General features: G+C 35.6%; 1 protein-coding gene across 1 annotated transcript in view; it reads right to left on the bottom strand.

Annotated features, from left to right (window-relative positions):
- LOC145671021 (uncharacterized) overlaps positions 1–21,736 on the bottom strand; it is a 436,546-nt gene that overhangs the window by 152,045 nt on the left and 262,765 nt on the right. The window contains exon 3 of the mRNA XM_081739678.1: positions 9,329–9,486. Coding sequence (XP_081595804.1) covers positions 9,329–9,486 — 158 coding nt within the window. The remainder of the gene's footprint in view (positions 1–9,328; positions 9,487–21,736) is intronic.

The following is a 21,736-nucleotide window of genomic DNA, read 5'->3' as shown; positions in this document are numbered from 1 at the left end:
TTTTCTTTGTGGAATAGGAGATTGGATGTTATCAGTTTTTGTCACTTTGTTAGCATTTTGATTTGGAATATTCAGTTTTTCAGTAGCTATTTATTATGTTTGAAAGAGTTAAATTTAAAAATTGACATACGCAAAAGACGTATTTATGATGTGGCTTTTTAGTGTCGTAAATAATATAATTTATATGAACAGTATAATGTTCATTTAATAACAATAGCAATAATACAAATAATATTTATTTGAATAACAATTTACAAAAGTGGAGAAAAAATATTAATTTGCCAGGTTCCGAGCATGCTTGTTATCACATAACATCAAGATTCGTCTAGTTGACTCTCTGCACACTCTTTGTATTCTATTGTACTGATTTCTTAATTTAACTATATTTCGGTTATTGTTCATCGCATTTTAACGTATTATACATCAAATTGAAGCTCTTTATATGCTCTTTCAAATGTTATAGGGTACATGCTTTCATAAAATTGACCATTTTGGAAAAAAATCATTTACATGTAAGTATGTTCCATAAAATCTTAAATATTTCTAATTTTCTCGTTTTTATCACATTTCCTTGTCTTTATTACTGTTATAATCGATTACATTTGGGCTTAACTTATAATTTGGAAAAAGAATCATCAAAATCGGACCATCGGTTACCGAGATAAGGGTCTTTTAAGAGAACATAAAATCCCAATATGGCGGCATATTTCAAAATGGCGGCCAGAAAATTTTGGCACCCGACCCTAAAACGAATTGAATACCGAAGTACTTTCAGTCTACCAAGTTGCATGCTTGTGTCCGGTCTGTCACGATCCGAGCCTTTTTTGTTGTTAAGAGACCAGACTATATATCATCTTTTATAACGTGATCTGATCTATCCATTAAGATATATCTCATCATTGAACACTATTAAAATTAAACCAAAATTTAAACTTTAACAACTCTACAGGACTTTATTTTATTAACCATAGTATGCAATGACACCCGAAGATTTTTTCCAAAGGGTGGAAAAGACCGACACCAGGTGAGGGGGGCTAAAGACTAGACAGACACACAAGAGCAGACGCGAATACACACACTTTGAAGCACGCTTGCAGATAATATATCATATAAAATTATACTACACTACTATATACTATAATACTATAATATTTAATATGAATATATTAGTACAATAGCATATGAGTAAGCAAATTAGTATATGCCTTGACATATATTTTTATGAACTGAACATCCTTCAAAAATCCAGGATTCAACTGTCCCCATTTGCCCATCGCTACGGTGTCCCATGATACTGTGTAATGTTTGCTTGCCAATGTTGTAATAGAAAACTTTACGTGGATATCCTCCTCAGACTCGAGAACAAACGAATTGTTATATCTCGGTTTCATTTCAAGATTCCCGCTGCAATACATCCATACGAGGTGATTTTGTTCAATTTTGGTGAACCTATGGTCATCACTGACCAGAAGTGGATAGGTCGCTCTAGCGACTACTATGTCTCAATGGCAAAGATGTAGAATTTTACTATTTAAAGTAACTGTCTTATTTTTGCGTAAAAATATCTCAATGGTGTTTCAGCTCTTTATGATATTTACATGATACAATGTCAATGAACAAAATACCAAGAGAAAAAGATATTTTAGCTTACAATTGTGCATAGCGTCTTTGTAACAGGTCCATCAATATTGCAATCTACTAAATTAATACAATTCAAGAAGTGTTTTGAGGTTTTATTGCCTTACCGAACTACGAATTTATTACATTAATACTATAACACATTCTTTTTAGTTTTTCTAATTTTGTACAGTCTGAATTCATTTATCAACTCACCAAAAGCCAGGGAGTATCACAATAATTTTGGAGTCGTAATAAAAATATAAGGCATCCATTGTTTTGTGAATTTGATTCCATTTACGGGATTTAGAGATCTAAGGCTTAGGCTGGGCTAAGAGAGAGGTGTGAGAATATGGAAAGGTGTTGGCCACGGCCTACGTTGAAGGTGCCATCCCGGCAATTATTTAGTGTAACTCAAGAAAAACTTTGGCAAAACCTGTCAGGATGGTCGGGCAACGGGATCGAACCCAGGGTATTCCGAAGTCTACGTCAATGTTCTACCACTTTGCAAAGACTGCTCGGTCCATTATTTCTTGAAACTACCAAAAAAGGGCGGGTGTACCCCTGGAAGAGTAATCATCGAAAGATGTCATCACACACACAAGACGGGCTTAGGCCAATACTGTTTGCTCAGCCAATTACTTCAGTTCACCCCAGACACTTACGCAGAACTTGCATTCTGGGGCGAGGGCTCCGAGGTGTGTCTGGGAGTCAAATTTACGTAAAATGTACAGAGGTTTGCCAAAAGTTATACTAATTTCACAAAAGTCTTAATTTTTGAGGAGGTCCGGATCCCAAGACTCCCATCTCCGCTTCTGTCTCTGGTTCAGCCCATTCACAAGAGAACTAAACCAATTACTTCTATAGTTTGCCCTTAGTAAACAGGCATTTAATTCCACTTGAGTGTTTTTATAGAAAACAAGCAATTATGGCTTTGAGGTCTCTGGTCGCTCTAGCAACCACACATATCTTCGAGGCTACAGTTTTATCCAAAAAGCGTTTCAATCGCTGATTATTACGTGCTTTGTAAAATCTGACCATTAAAAATGAAAATTAATGCATGAAAACATGTCAACTTCATCAATAAACATATGTAATAAATAAATACTTACCACGTGCTGCTCCAACATGCGTATTTCTAGAAGACGCTGTCACTGCGTGATGATCACGCTGATCGCGCGTGATGATGATCATCTAGTGTTCACGCTCCAAACTACTTGTAAGTTGGTTCTACGGAGGAAGGTTTCTTTAGTGACCAAGCGTTCCCAATTACTATAAAAATTGTCTCTAAGGTGGCAACTACCGAAAAACATATGGTTGCTTGAGCGACCACAAAAGGTTAATAGATGACGCGATTATTTTAAAGCAACAATTTTCAGGTTTGCATAATAGCAATTCATTTTTCTCAATTTTCTTGAAAACGGGGTACGAGGATTTACACTCGTTCCTATAATTTCTTCAGTTCAATAAAATATATAGATTAGTACATATATCATCTTCGAATATTTTGTCAGTATCCGTTAATAATATTATACTATCTTCCCTTGGCTACCTGTTTACTTGTAATATTTACGTTTAAAATGTATTTAGAATGTTGTACTTAGTGTGTGTTGTGATATCGTCTTGTGATTACTTTTAAAACTTCATGTTAAACTTAGATTCTAAATGTTATATTTGTTTTGAAGAAAGGGAGAACGGGTTATGTCATTTATGTAAGGGTTCCATGATCTATGTAAGGAAGTGAAATAAATAGCTTCCATGTCAACCATTATTTTTTGAAATGCTTATCAAGGGTGTTGTTTCAGGAAGATGTGTCTATGTTTGCAGAGATGTGAGTCGTGGAGGAAAACTAATCAGCAAAGGAAACAGCGAGATCGACAGGTATTCAACGAGGTCTTAAAACAGGACTGCGGGGTGGGTGAAGTAGCGCGAACAATTTTCAGAACATAGTGAGACTAATTAGGTCCAATTAAGGGACAATGGTTGGCGAAGCATTATTTATTAATCTTTGCCCCGTTCAATAAATGTGTTGGTTACCTAAGTTGGCATGTGTTTTTATGAGCTGGTTGGTTAAAAATGAGTTTAACATTCTTTTTAGCAGAGATACTATGAGAAGTGGATTCACAGCTTAACGTATAATGCAAACCACATGAGTTCCTAGAGGGAACCGAAACTGGGATTCCTGTACCAAAATGCTAACCATATAGTGCTGTATTTATTACACTTTGGTTGAAAGGCTCATTCAAAGGGTTTAAGGAGAGGGAAATATTTCCGAGAGAATAACTGCTACAACGTTTGAAATGAAGCTTTGACCATAGTTAATACTTAGGTCGAAATTAGGTTTTCTCATCTCCTTTTCGTTCAAACATGTATCCTAAGGAGAGAAAGTCTTCGAATATGTTTAAAAAAAATCCCATAAATCATCCCTTTCCGTTCTTGGAACAAAGTAGGTTAGGTTAGGATTTAGATTTGTGGGCTTTCGGCATCTAAGACCATTTAGCCCTTCACGTTTGAGGGATGACGTGCCTCGGCAAGCACACAATCCGGGGAAAGGGAAGGAAGAAAGAATTGGGGGAGGAAGGAAGCGGCCTGGGACCTATAAGTTAAGTACCACCCCGGCATTTGTCTGGTGTGAATGAGAAAAACCAGGTAAACCTCATTCAGGGTGCTGGCCTGAAAAAGCGTTTTACATTTTTTTCACCGAGTGCCCCAACCGGCAATCGAACCCGAGATGGAACAAAGTAGCATATACGTATATATATATATATATATATATATATATATATATATATATATATATATATATATATATATATATATTGCCAACGCTCTTACGTTGCCTTTATTTTCCGCATTGTATATTCTTCAATATAAGTATCATCATGAACGCTTTGGCCCGATGAGAATATAAACTTGTTTTTAAATATCTAAACCCGGTAGCTGCAGATAAAGTTCTCATAAGGTATAGGGACATGGAAATACTATATAAAGTGGAAAATATTATGGGAACAAGTGCTATGGAACATTGGATCATGTGGAGCGTTTATAGCACAAAGGAATGAAATCCAATTTTGGTCATTTTTTACATTTGTCATCTTAATGATCTTTATCTGAAACTCCTTTCAGGGGTTAGAAAATCAAGCCCAGATATTGTAAAGATGATTCGGTTAGGGGGGAAACATTGTTCGATATTCTTACCGAATTTGGTATATCAAAGAACCCTACATCATCAATAAAGATGTGTCTAAAAGACAACCAAAAACAACGTCCGAGAGAGAGAGATACTCGTGCACGATCTTTCAAGTCAAGAATGGGCTGATTTAAGGAAATATATTTACATCACTATTATTCAGTTTTGATCTGGAATACTCTGTATGGAAAATTAAAAATAGAACTACTCTAGAACTGAATAGCATTCAACAGGTTGTGGTTTATGCTCATAATCTGATAGATTATATGAGGAAAATAGAAATAAATAGATAAATTTTACTAAACGCCTACAGGGACATGCGTTTAGAACTTAATGCAAAGAACACTAAATGCTTGAAAATTCGCCTAACTAAAAAATCATGTAATACTTTCGACAAAGTAGACATTTTCAAATACGTTGTATTTACCTAAAAAAACATCAACATTAACAGAGTATAACCATATCCACGGAGAAATAAATGCCGACTGAAGCGTTAAATTCGTGTAATTGTTAAGCACAAAATCTTTTGTCTTTGCAAATTCTGTCGAAGCATTTGAAGATTAAGATATATAGGACAGCTATATATTTGAGACAAAATCATTCAGATTGTCTTAAGATCGATACACTTAATTAAGTGAAATAGATTTTGATTAGAATGTAAGGATTAAATGACCAATGATACAACAGAACTTGACTTAAAAAAATAGTTCACTTACAAATACGTAATGTCATTTATTACTTATTTTACACTTATTATAAGTCACTTTTCAAATGACAAATGTTGAATATTATGCTAACCCGCTGAATTACGAAGTATTGTTGGTTGCATACGCAAACGGCAAACTTTCAATGTATGAAGGCTTATGTTCAAGAAACTATTGCGTGAAGTAGATATTTTTATTCTTAGGGTAATAGAACTATGAACTACTTTTACATTTTTGATGCTTTAAGAGTAAAGTATCATATTCATTTTGGAATATCTGTTCAAATTATTTGTTCTTCCAATTTTATATAAGGAACTCTGCTATTCTGTTACACTTCTAATCTGTAAAATAACGTTATCAATACAAACGTTATAAGAATTTTATTACTTGCTAATAGAGTAGTTTTATTTATAGTTGGATGCGTAAATTTATGTATGGGCTAGAGACCTGCACGGGCCGAATTTTTCGGCCCGAAACCAATCCAGCCCGAATGTACCTAGGTTCCCCCAGCCCGGGCCCGAAAAGTTTTGGAGATTTTCGGCCCAAGCCAACCCCGCCCCGATAAGTATTTTTTAAAATTCTTGGCCCAAGCCCGGCTCGGGGCCGATACATTTTAAAAATTTCATTTTGTAACATTTTTCACGGGCACACTTCTTCAACGTTTGTCATTATTCTAATTATCGTTTAACGGAAGTCAATAATTATTAAAGAATTGCAATTAATCGGCCCCAGCCCGGCCCGACCTGAAGAGAAATTAGTGTCGGCCCGCCCAAGCCCGGACCGACCCAAAGAAATAACAGGTCGGCCCGCCTAGGCCCAGCCCGCGGGCTGGGCCGGGCTTCGGGCCTGGGGCCGAGCCTGGCCCGTGCAGGTGTCTAGTATGGGCCTCCTTATAATACTGTAGTAATAAGAAACTGCAAAAAGACAAGAAGACAAAGCCTACTCTCTTTAACGTAAAACTCCTTGCTATATGTTCTGTTCCTTTCTTTTATGCTAACCCGCAACATTACGTAGTAATACTGGTTGCATACATAGAGGGCAAATTTCGTTTTGTAGGAAGATTGTTGAGAACATTGCGTAAATAAAATAGAAAATACACAAAGTGAGTTAATGATAGGTCAAAGTTAGATTAATATTCCATTCTTTCCTATTAAATGGTTAACGTTTTTGTTTCACATTCTTGAAAAATAAGTTTCATGTCTGTGTAAGTATAAAAACTTCCATCATAGGATTGACTTGACCCGTTTTATTACCTTTGTTCATGATGGCTCTCTACACTCATGATTGACCGAAACAACAATAGGCATATTGCTAAGAATAGCGAAAGTCAGCTGCCAAGTTTCATTAAAATTGGATTCATTTTGAGACAGTTATCATGGAGCAGACAGGTAGATAGACAAACAAACAGATACAAACAAACACTTCAATTTATTGTTATTCCAAAGAAATTGAGGAATCTAATAATTAAAATGCAGTAACGATTTATTTATAGTTATCTATTTTCATAATTTAATAATTTACCAAAATTTCTTTCTTGAACTTAAATGAATTAAAACAAATTTAAATCATTCCATTTTTAGAAAACAATATACCTTCTTTATATTTGCAGCGTACTAAAAGCCTGCGCGTTTTAAAACTTTGCATAACTGTATGCCATAAGTTAATGTACTCACTTTCCTTCTACAATATAGAAACTAAATACCAAGCGAAATAAGAACAATATGGCAATTACTGTATTGTTGAGAATGTTTCCAACTTTATTTTTGCCAAGTTCTTTCTCTTCGCTTTGAGAAAGAACATACTATACTAATTAATATAAACTTTGATATACCAAGTTAAGAAACCTATTCCACAATATTGCAGCATTTGCAAAGTTTACCGAACCAAAAATGCTGTTCTTCACTTGAATACAGAACTAGACTGCATTTTTTTCTACCGACGTACGGAGAAGAAACGCAACTTCATTTAGAAATTCAATTAACTCTAGCACGAGTTCATCTTCTTTGCATTCATTATTCAGAAGATAACGTTGTTATTATAAATTGAAGATTAATATAAATTAGAAGGTTTTACGTATACAGATTATAAAAGTACATTTATGTATTTCAAGCCGATAAAATAGATTGGTTTAGAATAATTTATAATATAGCAGCAGTTTGATTATTGTGTATTTTGAGAATATGATTGCTGTTTTTGTTTTGTTCTCGTTAGTTTGGTTGCACTTTAAAGTCACAATAACAGTGCCTTCCAATCTTTTCCTTGTGGTAACACCCTATTAGTACACACCAGTTTACACGATAACCATTCACTGGTTTCTCTTCACATATCAAACACTTTGGTGTGCAACACCATCATCATACTATCGCGTTCTTAAACTTTAGGAACAGAGAGCTCTCCTCACTGGTCTAGTGGTTAGCGATTGAGCCTTTGGCGCATGTAGTCCCGGGTTTGATTCCCAATGGGACAACATACAAAATTCAACTTCATAAACCTTCGAGTTTGTTCGTATTCATTCGAAACCCGTCATATCATGATCATAGTATTATACAATTAAATACTTTGGACGTTCATTACTCGGTCTGTCTCATTTGCATTGTTACTGTTGTAGAGGTTACAAAAAATTGATGTTTATGATACTGTAGCGTCCTTAATTTGCAACACTACATGAGAAGTGCAGTAGTGTATGTTTTCCTTTAAATAAAGATATGAAATATGTAATAACTTCACGGAGTTCTATTTTTAAAAAAATACTACTTTGTGTTGAACAGACAACATAGTTAATTTCGTGGTATCGCAGAGAATGCAAACCAATGTCCGTGAAGATATTTTCATGGTACGAAATTTCAATATTTTCTGTCTATTAGTTTAAAAGGTATTTAAATATAAGATAAATGATCCACCCTGTACACATTTTAACCAATAATACAATATTACAGTTATGATAAACATGTAAATACTTACATTCGAAAGTATTGACGCCACCACTTCCCAAGCAAAACCTAAAAAGACGGTACTTTCCTTTACACAACCTAAAATGTGACAAGAGGGAAGATGCACATTTTGTCTAACATAAAACAATATTTTCATCTTCATTTAAGTTTCAAATTAAATAATTTCAAGTTTGCCGGTTAGAAAACGTGAAATTAGTGAATACAGGCTGTGGGGTATTTATAATCACATCATCATAACAGTTAAGAAATAACTCAGATTTTTGTGGCATGTAGTTGAACTTTTTCCCAGACGTTTTGCGAAAGGAAGATGGAAAATCGTCCCTGGAACCCTAAGAAACTATGCAGTGCATGAAGGCTGTAGGTCAAAAGCCTAAGAACCAGGCAGGTAGCCAGCCCAAAAATGTAGGTGGGGGGGGGGGGGCGATCCAACCACATTTTAGTTCATCACCATATTATAGTTCATTTGCAAACCTACCGTGAAAATTTGAAGGGGGCCAGCAAAAATTAATGGGGAGCCGGCCCCCTAGATCCCCCTCGATACGGACATGCCAAGAACTGTATACGTGTCAAATATATGCAATGATTTTGCAAGTGTCAGCTCAAACGAATGATATTCTGAATATGGTTTTGCATACAGAATTTATAATTTATAAAAGAAAAATATACTTACGTATTATTGTTCTTGGTAAAGAAATGTACTATATATGATACTTTAAGTAGGGCTCTGCTCTTCCTATAGAAAAGCATAAAAATGCGTTGCGATTCCCGTTTTACTACGTTGCTTATATACTTAATGCAAATTGCCTTTAACGTTCTTCTGCGTCATATGGGTTAAAATATTAGTAGCAATTAACAACGCAACTTACCTTGACCTGATAAACCCATAATGGTGTCTCGGTGCCTGCCGAGAATCCAACTTCGCCTCCAAACACATAGATGGCGTCCTTGTACGCGACCGCAGAATGTTCCTGCAAACATGGTGGCTTTTCACCAGTTGGTTGAAGCTGCTCCCAACGATTTTCAGCTATAAAAATTAAAAACAAAACATTTAGGATTAGATAAGAAATATTTACGATTTAAAAGAATATTTGCAAAAATCATAATTATATAAAAATATGTTACATAGTATTCTGAATATTTAAAATTAACAAATTTGGATTATTAAACCAAGGTTTCGCTAAGCAACTTTAGTACAGTTACTAAGCTACTTTGTATGGTTAGAGCTATGTTATGCAGAAAACTCGTAATTAGTTCAAGACCTTTACATATTCATTTTATGTTTATACACGAAATTGTAATGAAATAGCAAAAAAAAAAAAAAAAAAAAATTGAAAAATTGGGATCGAAAAATATTATAATTCAATCGTGAAATAGAAAAAATACGAATTGACCAATATCACACCGAGATACCAGCCAATAAACCAATCAAAATACATCAACAACATACACTGAGAAAAACATCGTATGTGGCGTACGTAAAATTGTATGTAACATTTGTAAATCCTGTAGTTTTTGGACTTAACGTACACCAAATGTATAACTGAAAACGCATGTTTTATAATATCTTTCTGTATAAGTGTTCCATCCGTACCTACTTTCCTTATGAAACAATATAGGCAGTCAGGATCTCACATACAAATGGACGTATATAACATATAGTTGACGAAGGTAACATACATATATGTATCTAATATAAGGAAGACTGTTAGGTATCAGTCATCCTCCAACGGCATGATGTAACATCTAAGGGCAGTGCCTATGTAGCATACGGATAACGTATGCTCCTTACTGATTTGTGTAGTAAGTGAGAGGATTCCGTATATTTGTACAATATACCGCTGTCTGGAGAACGGATTTTTCTCAGTGTAATAAACAAGAATTTAACCGACATCTCTTCGATGAAGGAGATAAACGATTATCACATTTACTACATGGTTACTGTCGCTGCCGCCAATTAGTGATATGGTTCGCAAATCACATAAAGAAATCTTTACATTTTATGTCCCCTAGTTATTTTCTGTAGGCTAAGGGAGACGGATGAATGAATTGGCGGAATTAACAATGTCGAACGAAATGTTACAACTTTCAGAATATCTGCATTGCAATCATATTCCGCACTACAATGGAGAACTCAGCCAGTCAATTAAATATCCTAAAGAAAGAATCTTCTAATAATGAAAGAATATGACGCAAAGTTTGCGCGTCAAAACTAGATGACACCTGAGAATCCTAAATTTTCTCCAATAAGCACATACATTCATTCAATTATTAGAGAAGGTAGCCAATTGACTGTATATCGTTTTACGTTACTTTAAATACGTGAGATGCTTAAATTGACTTGACCCGACTCATCCCACTTAAGTATTATATTTTCGATCGACGATATTTGGATAACACCAGCGTATACTGAAATATATGAATGTCACGAAATGTATCGAATGCTCTTCAACGATATTTTCTTTATTTATACTTATACAAATATGGCCTTCAAAATAACTACTTTGACCTCAACTTTACCAAAGTCTGTACGTCCAGCATTAAACTTTCCAAATCTAATCATCTTTCTCACAGTATATCCAACTGCATTAACCAATGATAAGAGGTGCTTCTCATAGTAACATAAAGGTGTAAACTTAGGTTTTAGGACAATTTTGCAATCAATTGACAGAATCAATTTACAAAATGACCTTTCTAAGCAGACAGCCAATTACTGGTTTCCAACCTTCTTTATCGCTGGCTCCTTCGTAAATCTTCATACTTCACATTCCTCCTCCTTCTAGCTAATTAATCATATTTGCTTTTTATCTGTCCTCTTTTGTGATTTTCAAATGTAGCATTGAACTCTGAAATTTGCAATAATAATAATAATAATAAGAAGAAGAAGAAATTCGTAGCTCATCTTGAACTTCTACGGGAATAATAATCAGCCTACTTATCTAGAAAATCCATTATAACGTAAAGGTTTCCTTCTTCCATTCGAGACAGACCCTTGATTGAAGGTAGGACTTCCACTTTTCCGCAACTTAGCCACTAATGAAGGTAAAGACTTCTTTTTTACAGTATGTTGCTCTGTGTATCCAGGGTGCTTCATAGAGGGTGGGAGAACCCCAACATTCCACTGCAACGAAGGAAGAAGGAGAAAGAAGGAGGTACACTTCTGGATTTCCAAAAAGGATAGAAACTTGCTACCTGGTTGGTAGGTACCTAGCGTAGTATACCACTGTTTATATACAAAATCCAATATACGACCTAAAGTCTTCATTACTGGCTACAGAGAGGGCGTCACTTTCTCATACTTATCTATTTCTGAAGAGAACAGAAGATTAATAAAATCTTTTTCTAAAAATATATATATAACTGCCGATTTAAAAAAAATACTAAAGGGTAGAAAATAATCAAGTGCTAAATCAGATAATAATATTCATAAAGTAATTACTATTATGTATTTACTGTAGTCATTCTAAGACAAACAAATTAATGCTAAATTATATACATATGGTAGTTTCATGAGACATTAATATGTTTGGCTTGGCGTGATTTCCTTTAGATTATAGTAATGAATTATTTTGTTCTTGTAAGGCTTGAGTTTTTATTGTGTGCTTCTAACATTTTTATTATTTTCTGTTTTTACTGGATTTTTTTGAAGCCAGTTCCTTTTTATAGTTTTAATGCTTTTGTTTTTAGTGCGTTTTTGAAGTTGGGTATTTTGCTTTAAAAAATATTTCCTGCTTCATAGTGCGTTTTGGAAATCAGTTTCTTTTTCATCTTCTCGTCGCACCAGTAATTTAGTAATTTTCCTAAACTAAAGGTAGGTAGGATTCTCTTTTTAACTCTCTATAAAATTGATCTTCACAGAAAACATGATTAAAGAAATGGGTAATGATTAATTATCAAATTTATTGATTTACTATTGTTATTATTGTAGGAAGAAACTTTCTTTAATACTTCATTACATTGTAAACACTTTAAGGTGTGGGCTCAAGTCGCATGTAGGACAGGATGCTGGACAGGACGCTAGACTCTGAATTGACCATTCAACCGTAAGATATTATAAGAAGATGATTTTTGATGTAGATTTCGTCTTTACTTGTATCCTTCTATTTAAATCGGAATTAGTAGAAATCTAAGATTTCCGTTTTCATTAATGAAGTAAAATAGAGATAATGGTATATTGTATGGCATATATACATATCTGCATACAAGAACCGGTTCTTTCATATTTGTTGCGAGAATATATAGCCTATCATTCCATTCTTATCTCTTTGAGATACATAAAAAACCTATTGAAGTATACTACATCTTCTGGTTTCAATTTTTATACCTTACAGCGAAAAGGGTAAATATACTACTCCGAAAAGTTTCTTTCACATGGACTCAGTTTCTTCGGTACATGTTCCATATTCGATTTTATCTCATTGCAAACGTACGTGGGTCGTTCAATATATAAGTTTCTCTACGCTGTAAAATAAATATTTGTAAGATACATTTATGAACTATACATGCAATGTGTAAATGGGTTCTTCCTCATCTCTCCACATAATCCTCACTGGGTTTCAGGCATTTATCTCACCGTTGTTCAAATGTGTCCAGAACCTTTGAAAAAAAATCAGGGCGATGGCAATTTAGCACTCTTCTCATGTTCCGCTTCACTTCATCTGTTCGAAATGTTCCCCTTGCAATGCAGAATTTAACACCGGATAAAGATTCCGCTTCACTTCATTTGCTCGAAATGTTCACCTTGCAATGCAGACTTTAACACCGGATAAAGATTCCGCTTCACTTCATCTGTTCGAAATGTTCACCTTGCAATGCAGACATTAACACCGGATAAAGATTCCGTTTCACTTCATTTGTTCGAAATGTTCACCTTGCAATGCAGACTTTAACACCGGGATAAAGATTCCGCTTCACTTCATATGTTCGAAATGTTCCCCTTGCAATGCAGACTTTAACACCGGATAAAGATTCCGCTTCACTTCATCTGTTCGAAATGTTCACCTTGCAATGCAGACTTTAACACCGGATAAAGATTCCGCTTCACTTCATCTGTTCGAAATGTTCACCTTCCAATGCAGACATTAACACCGGATAAAGATTCCGTTTCACTTCATCTGTTCGAAATGTTCACCTTGCAATGCAGACATTAACACCGGATAAAGATTCCGCTTCACTTCATCTGTTCGAAATGTTCACCTTCCAATGCAGACATTAACACCGGATAAAGAATCCGCTTCACTTCATCTGTTCGAAATGTTCACCTTCCAATGCAGACATTAACACCGGATAAAGATTCCGTTTCACTTCATCTGTTCGAAATGTTCACCTTGCAATGCAGACTTTAACACCGGATAAAGATTCCGTTTCACTTCATCTGTTCGAAATGTTCACCTTGCAATACATACATTAAAACCGGATAAAGATTCCGTTTCTCTTCATCTGTTCGAAATGTTCCCCTTGCAATGCAGACTTTAACACCGGATAAAGATTCCGCTTCACTTCATTTGCTCGAAATGTTCACCTTGCAATGCAGACTTTAACACCGGATAAAGATTCCGCTTCACTCCATCTGTTTGAAATGTTCACCTTGCAATGAAGACTTTAACACCGGATAAAGATTCCGCTTCACTTCATCTGTTCGAAATGTTCCCCTTGCAATGCAGACTTTAACACCAGACAAAGATTCCGCTTCACTTCATCTGTTCGAAATGTTCACCTTCCAATGCAGACATTAACACCGGATAAAGATTCCGTTGCACTTCATCTGTTCGAAATGTTCACCTTCCAATGCAGACATTAACACCGGATAAAGATTCCGTTTCACTTCATCTGTTTGAAATGTTCACCTTGCAATGCAGACATTAACACCGGATAAAGATTCCGCTTCACTTCATCTGTTCGAAATGTTCACCTTCCAATGCAGACATTAACACCGGATAAAGATTCCGTTTCACTTCATCTGTTCGAAATGTTCACCTTGCAATGCAGACATTAACACCGGATAAAGTTTCCGTTTCACTTCATCTGTTCGAAATGTTCACCTTGCAATGCAAACATTAACACTGGATAAAGATTCCCTTTCACTTCATCTGTTCGAAATGTTCACCATGCAATGCAGACATTAACACAAGATAAAGATTCCGTTTCACTTCATCTGTTCGAAATGTTCACCTTGCAATGCAGACATTAACACCGGATAAAGTTTCCGTTTCACTTCATCTGTTCGAAATGTTCACCTTGCAATGCAGACATTAACACCGGATAAAGTTTCCGTTTCACTTCATCTGTTCGAAATGTTCACCTTGCAATGCAGACATTAACACCGGATAAAGATTCCGTTTCACTTCATCTGTTTGAAATATTCACCTTGCAATGCAGACATTAACACCGGATAAAGATTCGGCTTCACTTCATCTGTTCGAAATGTTCACCTTCCAATGCAGACATTAACACCGGATAAAGATTCCGTTTCACTTTATCTGTTCGAAATGTTCACCTTGCAATGCAGACTTTAACACCGGATAAAGATTCCGCTTCACTTCATCTGTTCGAAATGTTCACCTTGCAATACAGACATTAAAACCGGATAAAGATTCCGTTTCACTTCATCTGTTTGAAATGTTCCCCTTGCAATGCAGACTTTAACACCGGATAAAGATTCCGCTTCACTTCATTTGTTCGAAATGTTCACCTTGCAATGCAGACTTTAACACCGGATAAAGATTCCGCTTCACTTCATCTGTTTGAAATGTTCACCTTGCAATGAAGACTTTAACACCGGATAAAGATTCCGCTTCACTTCATCTGTTCGAAATGTTCCCCTTGCAATGCAGACTTTAACACCAGATAAAGATTCCGCTTCACTTCATTTGCTCGAAATGTTCACCTTGCAATGAAGATATTAACACCGGATAAAGATTCCGCTTCACTTCATCTGTTCGAAATGTTCCCCTTGCAATGCAGACTTTAACACCGTATAAAGATTCCGCTTCACTTCATCTGTTCGAAATGTTCCCCTTGCAATGCAGACTTTAACACCGGATAAAGATTCCGCTTCACTTCATTTGCTCGAAATGTTCACCTTGCAATGCAGACTTTAACACCGGATAAAGATTCCGCTTCACTTCATCTGTTCGAAATGTTCACCTTGCAATGCAGACTTTAACACCGGATAAAGATGGAAGTAACTCGGTGCGAAATTGAGGTTGTATGGAGAGTGGCGCAGCCGTTCCCACCCTAAATCTTCAATCTTGTGTTTTGCTCGCGTGCTGTGTGGGTGTGACGTTATCGTCAAGAAGAGGCCAGGTCGCTTAAGCCGAATTACGTTTCCCTGAAGAAAGGTTCAGGTTCGACATAACGGACTAGCTCTCCTGTTAACTGGTGGTGAAGAAGTGAATCTGAATGTCAGGAGAGTGCTAAATTGACAAGGCCTGATTCTTTGGTCAAGGATTTGGACAAATTGGTCCAACGGTGAGACAAATGCTTGAATGTCAATGGGGATTATGTTGAGAGGTGAGAAAAAACCCACCTACACCTTTATGTATATTTTACACATGTATCCTGAAAAATCTTTTACAGCTTAGGAACACTTACATATTGAACAACTCATGTAAGTTATAGATTTATCACTTCTGGGATCAATATTAAATCCGCATTGTTAGGAAGTCTACCTAAAAGCAAGCATGGAACGTAATGCATTTGCTTTTTTACTATACTTTTTTTGCTATGGATAAACGAGGAACCACAAGGTATGAGGTGTTCATTCGGCTTAGGAAATCAGTTAGAAACAAATATAGAAACTACGGTCAGTTAATATACAACGCCCAGCTAAATTCATTTGGTTGCTCATACCCTTCTTGAGGTATAGTTTAAACAGAGCACAAAGGATCCCTAACTGTACCCAATCGAAAAGCTAACCGTAAATAAATAATTTTTCAAGAATCGTACTGATACGATTATAAAAAATTAACTTGCATATTTTGATGGGAATTAATACAAATAAACTCTGAATAAATTGGATCACGGGTACATTTATGATAAGGGCTTGTGTTTCTACTAAATATTTTTGCCTAGATGGTTATGTAACCCGTCACTCTTTAATGTTCTGGAGGTTGCATAATTGCATTACGCAAATCTTACTTTGGTATCTTACTTTGGTAATGAACGGGGTATGAATTGTCACCCTTAAAGTCAGCATTATTAGTGAAAATGCTAACGACATTATTCCATTAAAAAAAACTCGGCAAAGATAATTGCTCTAGATCTCAATTGAAAAAAAAAATCTGGAGTAACATACCAATGGACGTACTTAAATTACTATCTAATAAGGACCCCAAGTGTGATACAAAAAAGGATCATTGATGGAAATGGATGTTGAACTTTATCCAATCAATGACTTGAGTTGATTTCGGGTTTAACGTCCTGTTCAACAGCGAGGCTATATGAGACGTGGACCTACAGATTAACGTTCCATCTGAACCCCATGAGCTCCCGACGGGAACCGAAGAAAGTTATCCCACGCCAAAGGCATGTACGCTAACCACTTAGCCACGATGGAGCTCCTCCAACCAATGAAAACACATATCAACACGCTAGGAAGTGTAGGCGGTAAGCCAAATAAATTTGTTCTTTCACTGCTATAAAGGTCGTTATGATTACTTATTCCTCTGAATTTTACCTCATCCTAACCGATTAAACACAACCAGAGCAGAACAGGTCAGAATTTAATTACTGCTGTTGACCACAACCATAACAACGAAAAGCCAGTGAAAAGAAATCAATGTTCGATAATTACGTCAATTGCATCAAACAATTGAACTCAATTCAAATAATGCTTTGATCAACCTCAGATATTTAAGCAAATGCTTCCACAGAAAAACCACAGGGCTATCCTTATTGCGTGACCCTTCTCAATAGAAAGAAGAACAAAGGGAAGAGGGAGAAAAAAAACATCTCCCTTAGGAAACGTTTTTACAGACCATTAAGAAACCAACGGGCTAACGATCTACTTTAACCATATTCGCTTCCTGCTGTTATCTTCCTGTGAATTAAGTCTTGGTTAATACATTTCCCTTCGCCTCCAATTCCCGTACGATGGTCCGTCGGGAATTATGATTTTTCTTCTTTTTTATATGTATAAGAAGGGGAGATAGGATGAGGGAAAGCTAACTACGAAGTATCTTATCCTTAAGAAGGTTCATTTATTTATTAACATGTATATGCTTGCCACTTTCCTATAGTTCTTAAAAAAAAAAATACTCCTGAAGTTAGACTAAATTTACAAAGTTTGAATTTCCCTGAGATCTGGACCCCCTGTGTACGTCTCCTGTAACAGCTACAGAATATTTATTTCAGAATCTGAACGTTTCTGTTTTAGAACACCAAGATTGTCCAGGAAGTAGGAAAGATTCTTCTATATAAGTACAAAACTTTTCCTTCTAAAATGTATATTAGATGCAAATTAATAGACATAACAGGATTTTCTTTTTAAGTACAGTTTCATTCTCATCAATTGATGGTTGAATCACAGGAGGTAACGCCTTCTCTTGGGCAAGTGACATCAATTTATGTGGTAGTAAAAAGGTATTAAGATAAAAGTGGGTATCAAGATTTATTTATTTATTTATTTATTTATTTCCGATAACATATAAGAGTGCGATGAGTGGCCCCGCGTAGCGTGGTCACTAACGCTCTCGCCTTCGGTGCGAGTAGTTTCGAGTTCGACTTTGGGAGGGGGCAGTCGATCGAAAAGTGTAAAAAGCTTTTTCAGGCCAGCCACTCTGAATGAGGTTTCCCTGGGTTTTCCTCATCCATATCAGGCAAATGCCGGAGTGATACGTAAAACAGCGCAAATCTGTCTTCGATAGTGTGTGGGTGGGTGACGGGTATAATCTTCCATAATCTTTTTTTTTTTTTTTTTTTAAGCGATGTTCAAAATATTTATGAAGTTGAAAAACAATCCTGTGGAGGAGCAGAGGAGCAGAGGTGTCTTCAACATTGGGAGCTGGGCAGATTTGAGGCTTATTCTGGGGGTTGGTGAGACCCATATTAAAGTAGAAGAATCTGATTTCTGAGGTGAACCTATTGTATATTATACAGCAAGATATCAATTTCATCTCATTTTCCTTTGACGCAATCGGACACAAATCATCACATTTCTCCCCTCTCTCCCCAAAAAATATTTCAAATCGGATTATTGGGAGGACAGTAAGATTGAAAGGGACATGTCCTCCTCATTACCCCTTGATTTGCGAGAGTGATACCTAACATATAGTTCCCAAACCACTTCCTTCCTTCCCTTTCCACGGGTAGTGTGCTCGACGAGGGACATTATTCTATATATGTGACGGGCTAAATGGCCATAGATGATGAAAGCACAGAAATCTAAATTCCAAAATCCTAAAAAATAAAAAAAAATGCGATGAGAGAAAAGGTAATAGAAGACAAAATATTTTAATGTAATTAATTTACAAATAGCATGTACTCCGAAGTCAAAAGTAATATACGTTTCCGTTGGGAGAACACAAAAATAGATAGAATAGATAAATGTAAATAATGCTAATTATTTATATAGTAACTTTTACATATGCAGAACAAAAATCAAATTATGTTTGATATACAGTAGAACCAACCAGGCATTTAATGTTTTAATTTCGTCCGGTCAAACTTTGAAGGAGTTTTGCTGCCATCTAACAACGCGATATAGAATACTGTATAATTGCTTCTACATCTGTTTTCATTGCAGAAAATAAGTAGCTATTGCCGGTCACCGTTACTTTGTAAGTTATTAACGTATTTAACCCATTAACGAACTGAACCGAGATATCTAATTGCTCTAATTACTCTAATTGCTCTAATTGCAAGAAACAGAATTTAAAAATGATTCCGTTTCAAGAATTAGCGTGTAAAGTAACGGATGGGTTAAAGTGACTGTTATCCGTTAAGATGTTAATGCATTAACTCCAGTAGCGATCTCTATCGAGATAATTGTTATGAACTTCTACTGCCAAAAACATAATTAAAAATAACGCTTTTGTTAAAGAATTATTATCTTGTGTGTAACGGGTAGTTTAAGACTATCGTTACCCGTTAACATGTTAATTGATTGACTTCGTTAACAAACTCGACCGATATAGTTAATCTAGCTACCTAACGCAGAAAAAAAATTGAAAATACACTATTAATCAAAGGTTATAGTATGAAATAACGGACGGCGTTAGCAGTTAATATGTTAAGGAATTAACTCCATTAAGGAACTCGACCCAAACACTAGGTCTAGCTTCCTATTCCGAAAAGAAATAACTCTCCATTCTAAAGATACTATCTAAAGTAACGGACGACATTAGAAGTTAAGATGTTAATGGATTGACTCTGTTAATGAACTCAATCGAGATACTTGATCTACCTATCTATTTATAAAAATAAAGAAATGACTCACTTTCATTCAAGAATTATCGTGTGAAGTAACGGATAGCATTAGCAGTTAAGATATTAACGGATTGATTTCATTAACGAATTCTGCCGAGTTACTTGCTCTAGCTATTCCCCCCCCCGCAAAAATAAAAAAATAACAATTTTCATTCAAAAGTTATCATAACAATTAACGGAAAGCGTTACAAGTTCAGGTGTTAACGGATTGACTGCATTAACGAAATCGACCAAGATACTTGATCTACCTATTACAAAAACAAGAAAAAAGAACTTTTTAAAAATACTGTTATTCAATAGTTATCGTGTGAAGTAACGGACGGCGTTAGCAGTTAACATATTAACGGATTGACTTTATTAACGAATTCTGCCCAGTTACTTGCTCTAGCTATTTATCCCCCTCCAAAAAATAAAAAATAATAATTTTCATTCAAGAGTTACCATAAAAATTAACGGAAAGCATTACAAGTTCAGGTGTTAACGAAGTGACTGCATTAACGAAATCGACCAAGATACTTGATCTACCTATTACGAAAGCAAGAAAACAAAATAACTTTTTAAAAATACTTTTATTCATGAGTTATCGTGTGAAGTAACGGACGACGTTAGCAGTTGAGATTTTAACGGATGATCTCCATTAACGAAATCATCCGAAACAATCGATCTACCTATTGTCGTGTAGACTAACTTAAGTGCTAACAACACAATCTTATGTCACGTAATCCTAATAAATAAAAAATCAACAATCTATATTTAAAAGCTAATCATCGACAAAGTAGAACAGAATTGTGAATACCGTATAATTAATTTTTTCTCGATTTTCACAACAACTTTGCATCAGAATTTAGCCACAAGGATGTTATTTTTTTTCATCTCCATGTGTTCTATCAAATGATGTATGTTTGGGCTATTTTATAAACTAAATTTAAAGTTGAAGAATTAATTATAAATGTATACTATATCTTGTTAATCATTGTGTGTAATGTCTTCTTGGTAGTGTCAAAATAAAAAAAAGAAAAACATTATGAATGTATTCTTTAGTATCACTTTCATCTTGAGAAATAGTCTGGTTGCCAAACACCATTACCTTTTAGGCTTGGAAAAAAATCGCATTTGAATTTAGATACTTGTATATCACAGGTAAATGTGGATCTGAGAAGGTAGGAGGATGCATGACGTCACGCCGTTCCCCGTGCCTATCTTTACCCATTGTAATTATTTAGGAAATGGAGGATACCATAAATATCTTTTGGGAGTGGAGTAACGGTATCTCCCCATGTTCCCCCTCACTTTTACCTCTGTTGCATCTCATTCTTTTCAGTTCAATTGGATTTATCGAATGGTATATTGCTCATTTTTGGACATCTTTTGATCCTTAAACACCAATAATTTGGTATCGTACTAACTAACTAACTAACTCTATGGCCTATGGATCCCGGAGGTTCAATGCCGCGTTCTCAAAAGCTCTCCACTGACTTATATCCTTAGCCAATTGGATCCAGTTTCTACTTTGTATTCCAATCTCTGCGAGATCCATCTTAATATTGTCCTCCCACCTGCGCCCAGATCTTCCTAATGGTCGTTTTCCGATTGGTCTTCCAGTCAACACTTTGAAAGCGTTTCTACTTTCTTCCATCCTAGCTACATGACCCGCCCACCTAAGTCTCCTAGACTTGACGACCCTAACAATGTTGGGTAGACCGTATAAATTTTGTAGTTCCTCGTTTGAAGTTTCTGCCATTCCCCATTCCCTTTCATCTTGGATCCGAATATTCGTCTCAGGATCTTGTTCTCAAATACTTTCAGTCTATGTTCTTCCCTCAGAGTAAGCGACCATGTTTCGTAACCAT

Source organism: Thermobia domestica, chromosome 15 (assembly GCF_964235325.1).
Source record: "Thermobia domestica chromosome 15, izTheDome1.hap1.1, whole genome shotgun sequence".
Lineage (NCBI taxonomy): Eukaryota > Metazoa > Arthropoda > Insecta > Zygentoma > Lepismatidae > Thermobia > Thermobia domestica.
The sequence above is the reverse complement of the archived record's forward strand: the minus strand, read 5'-3'. Positions and strand labels throughout refer to the sequence as shown.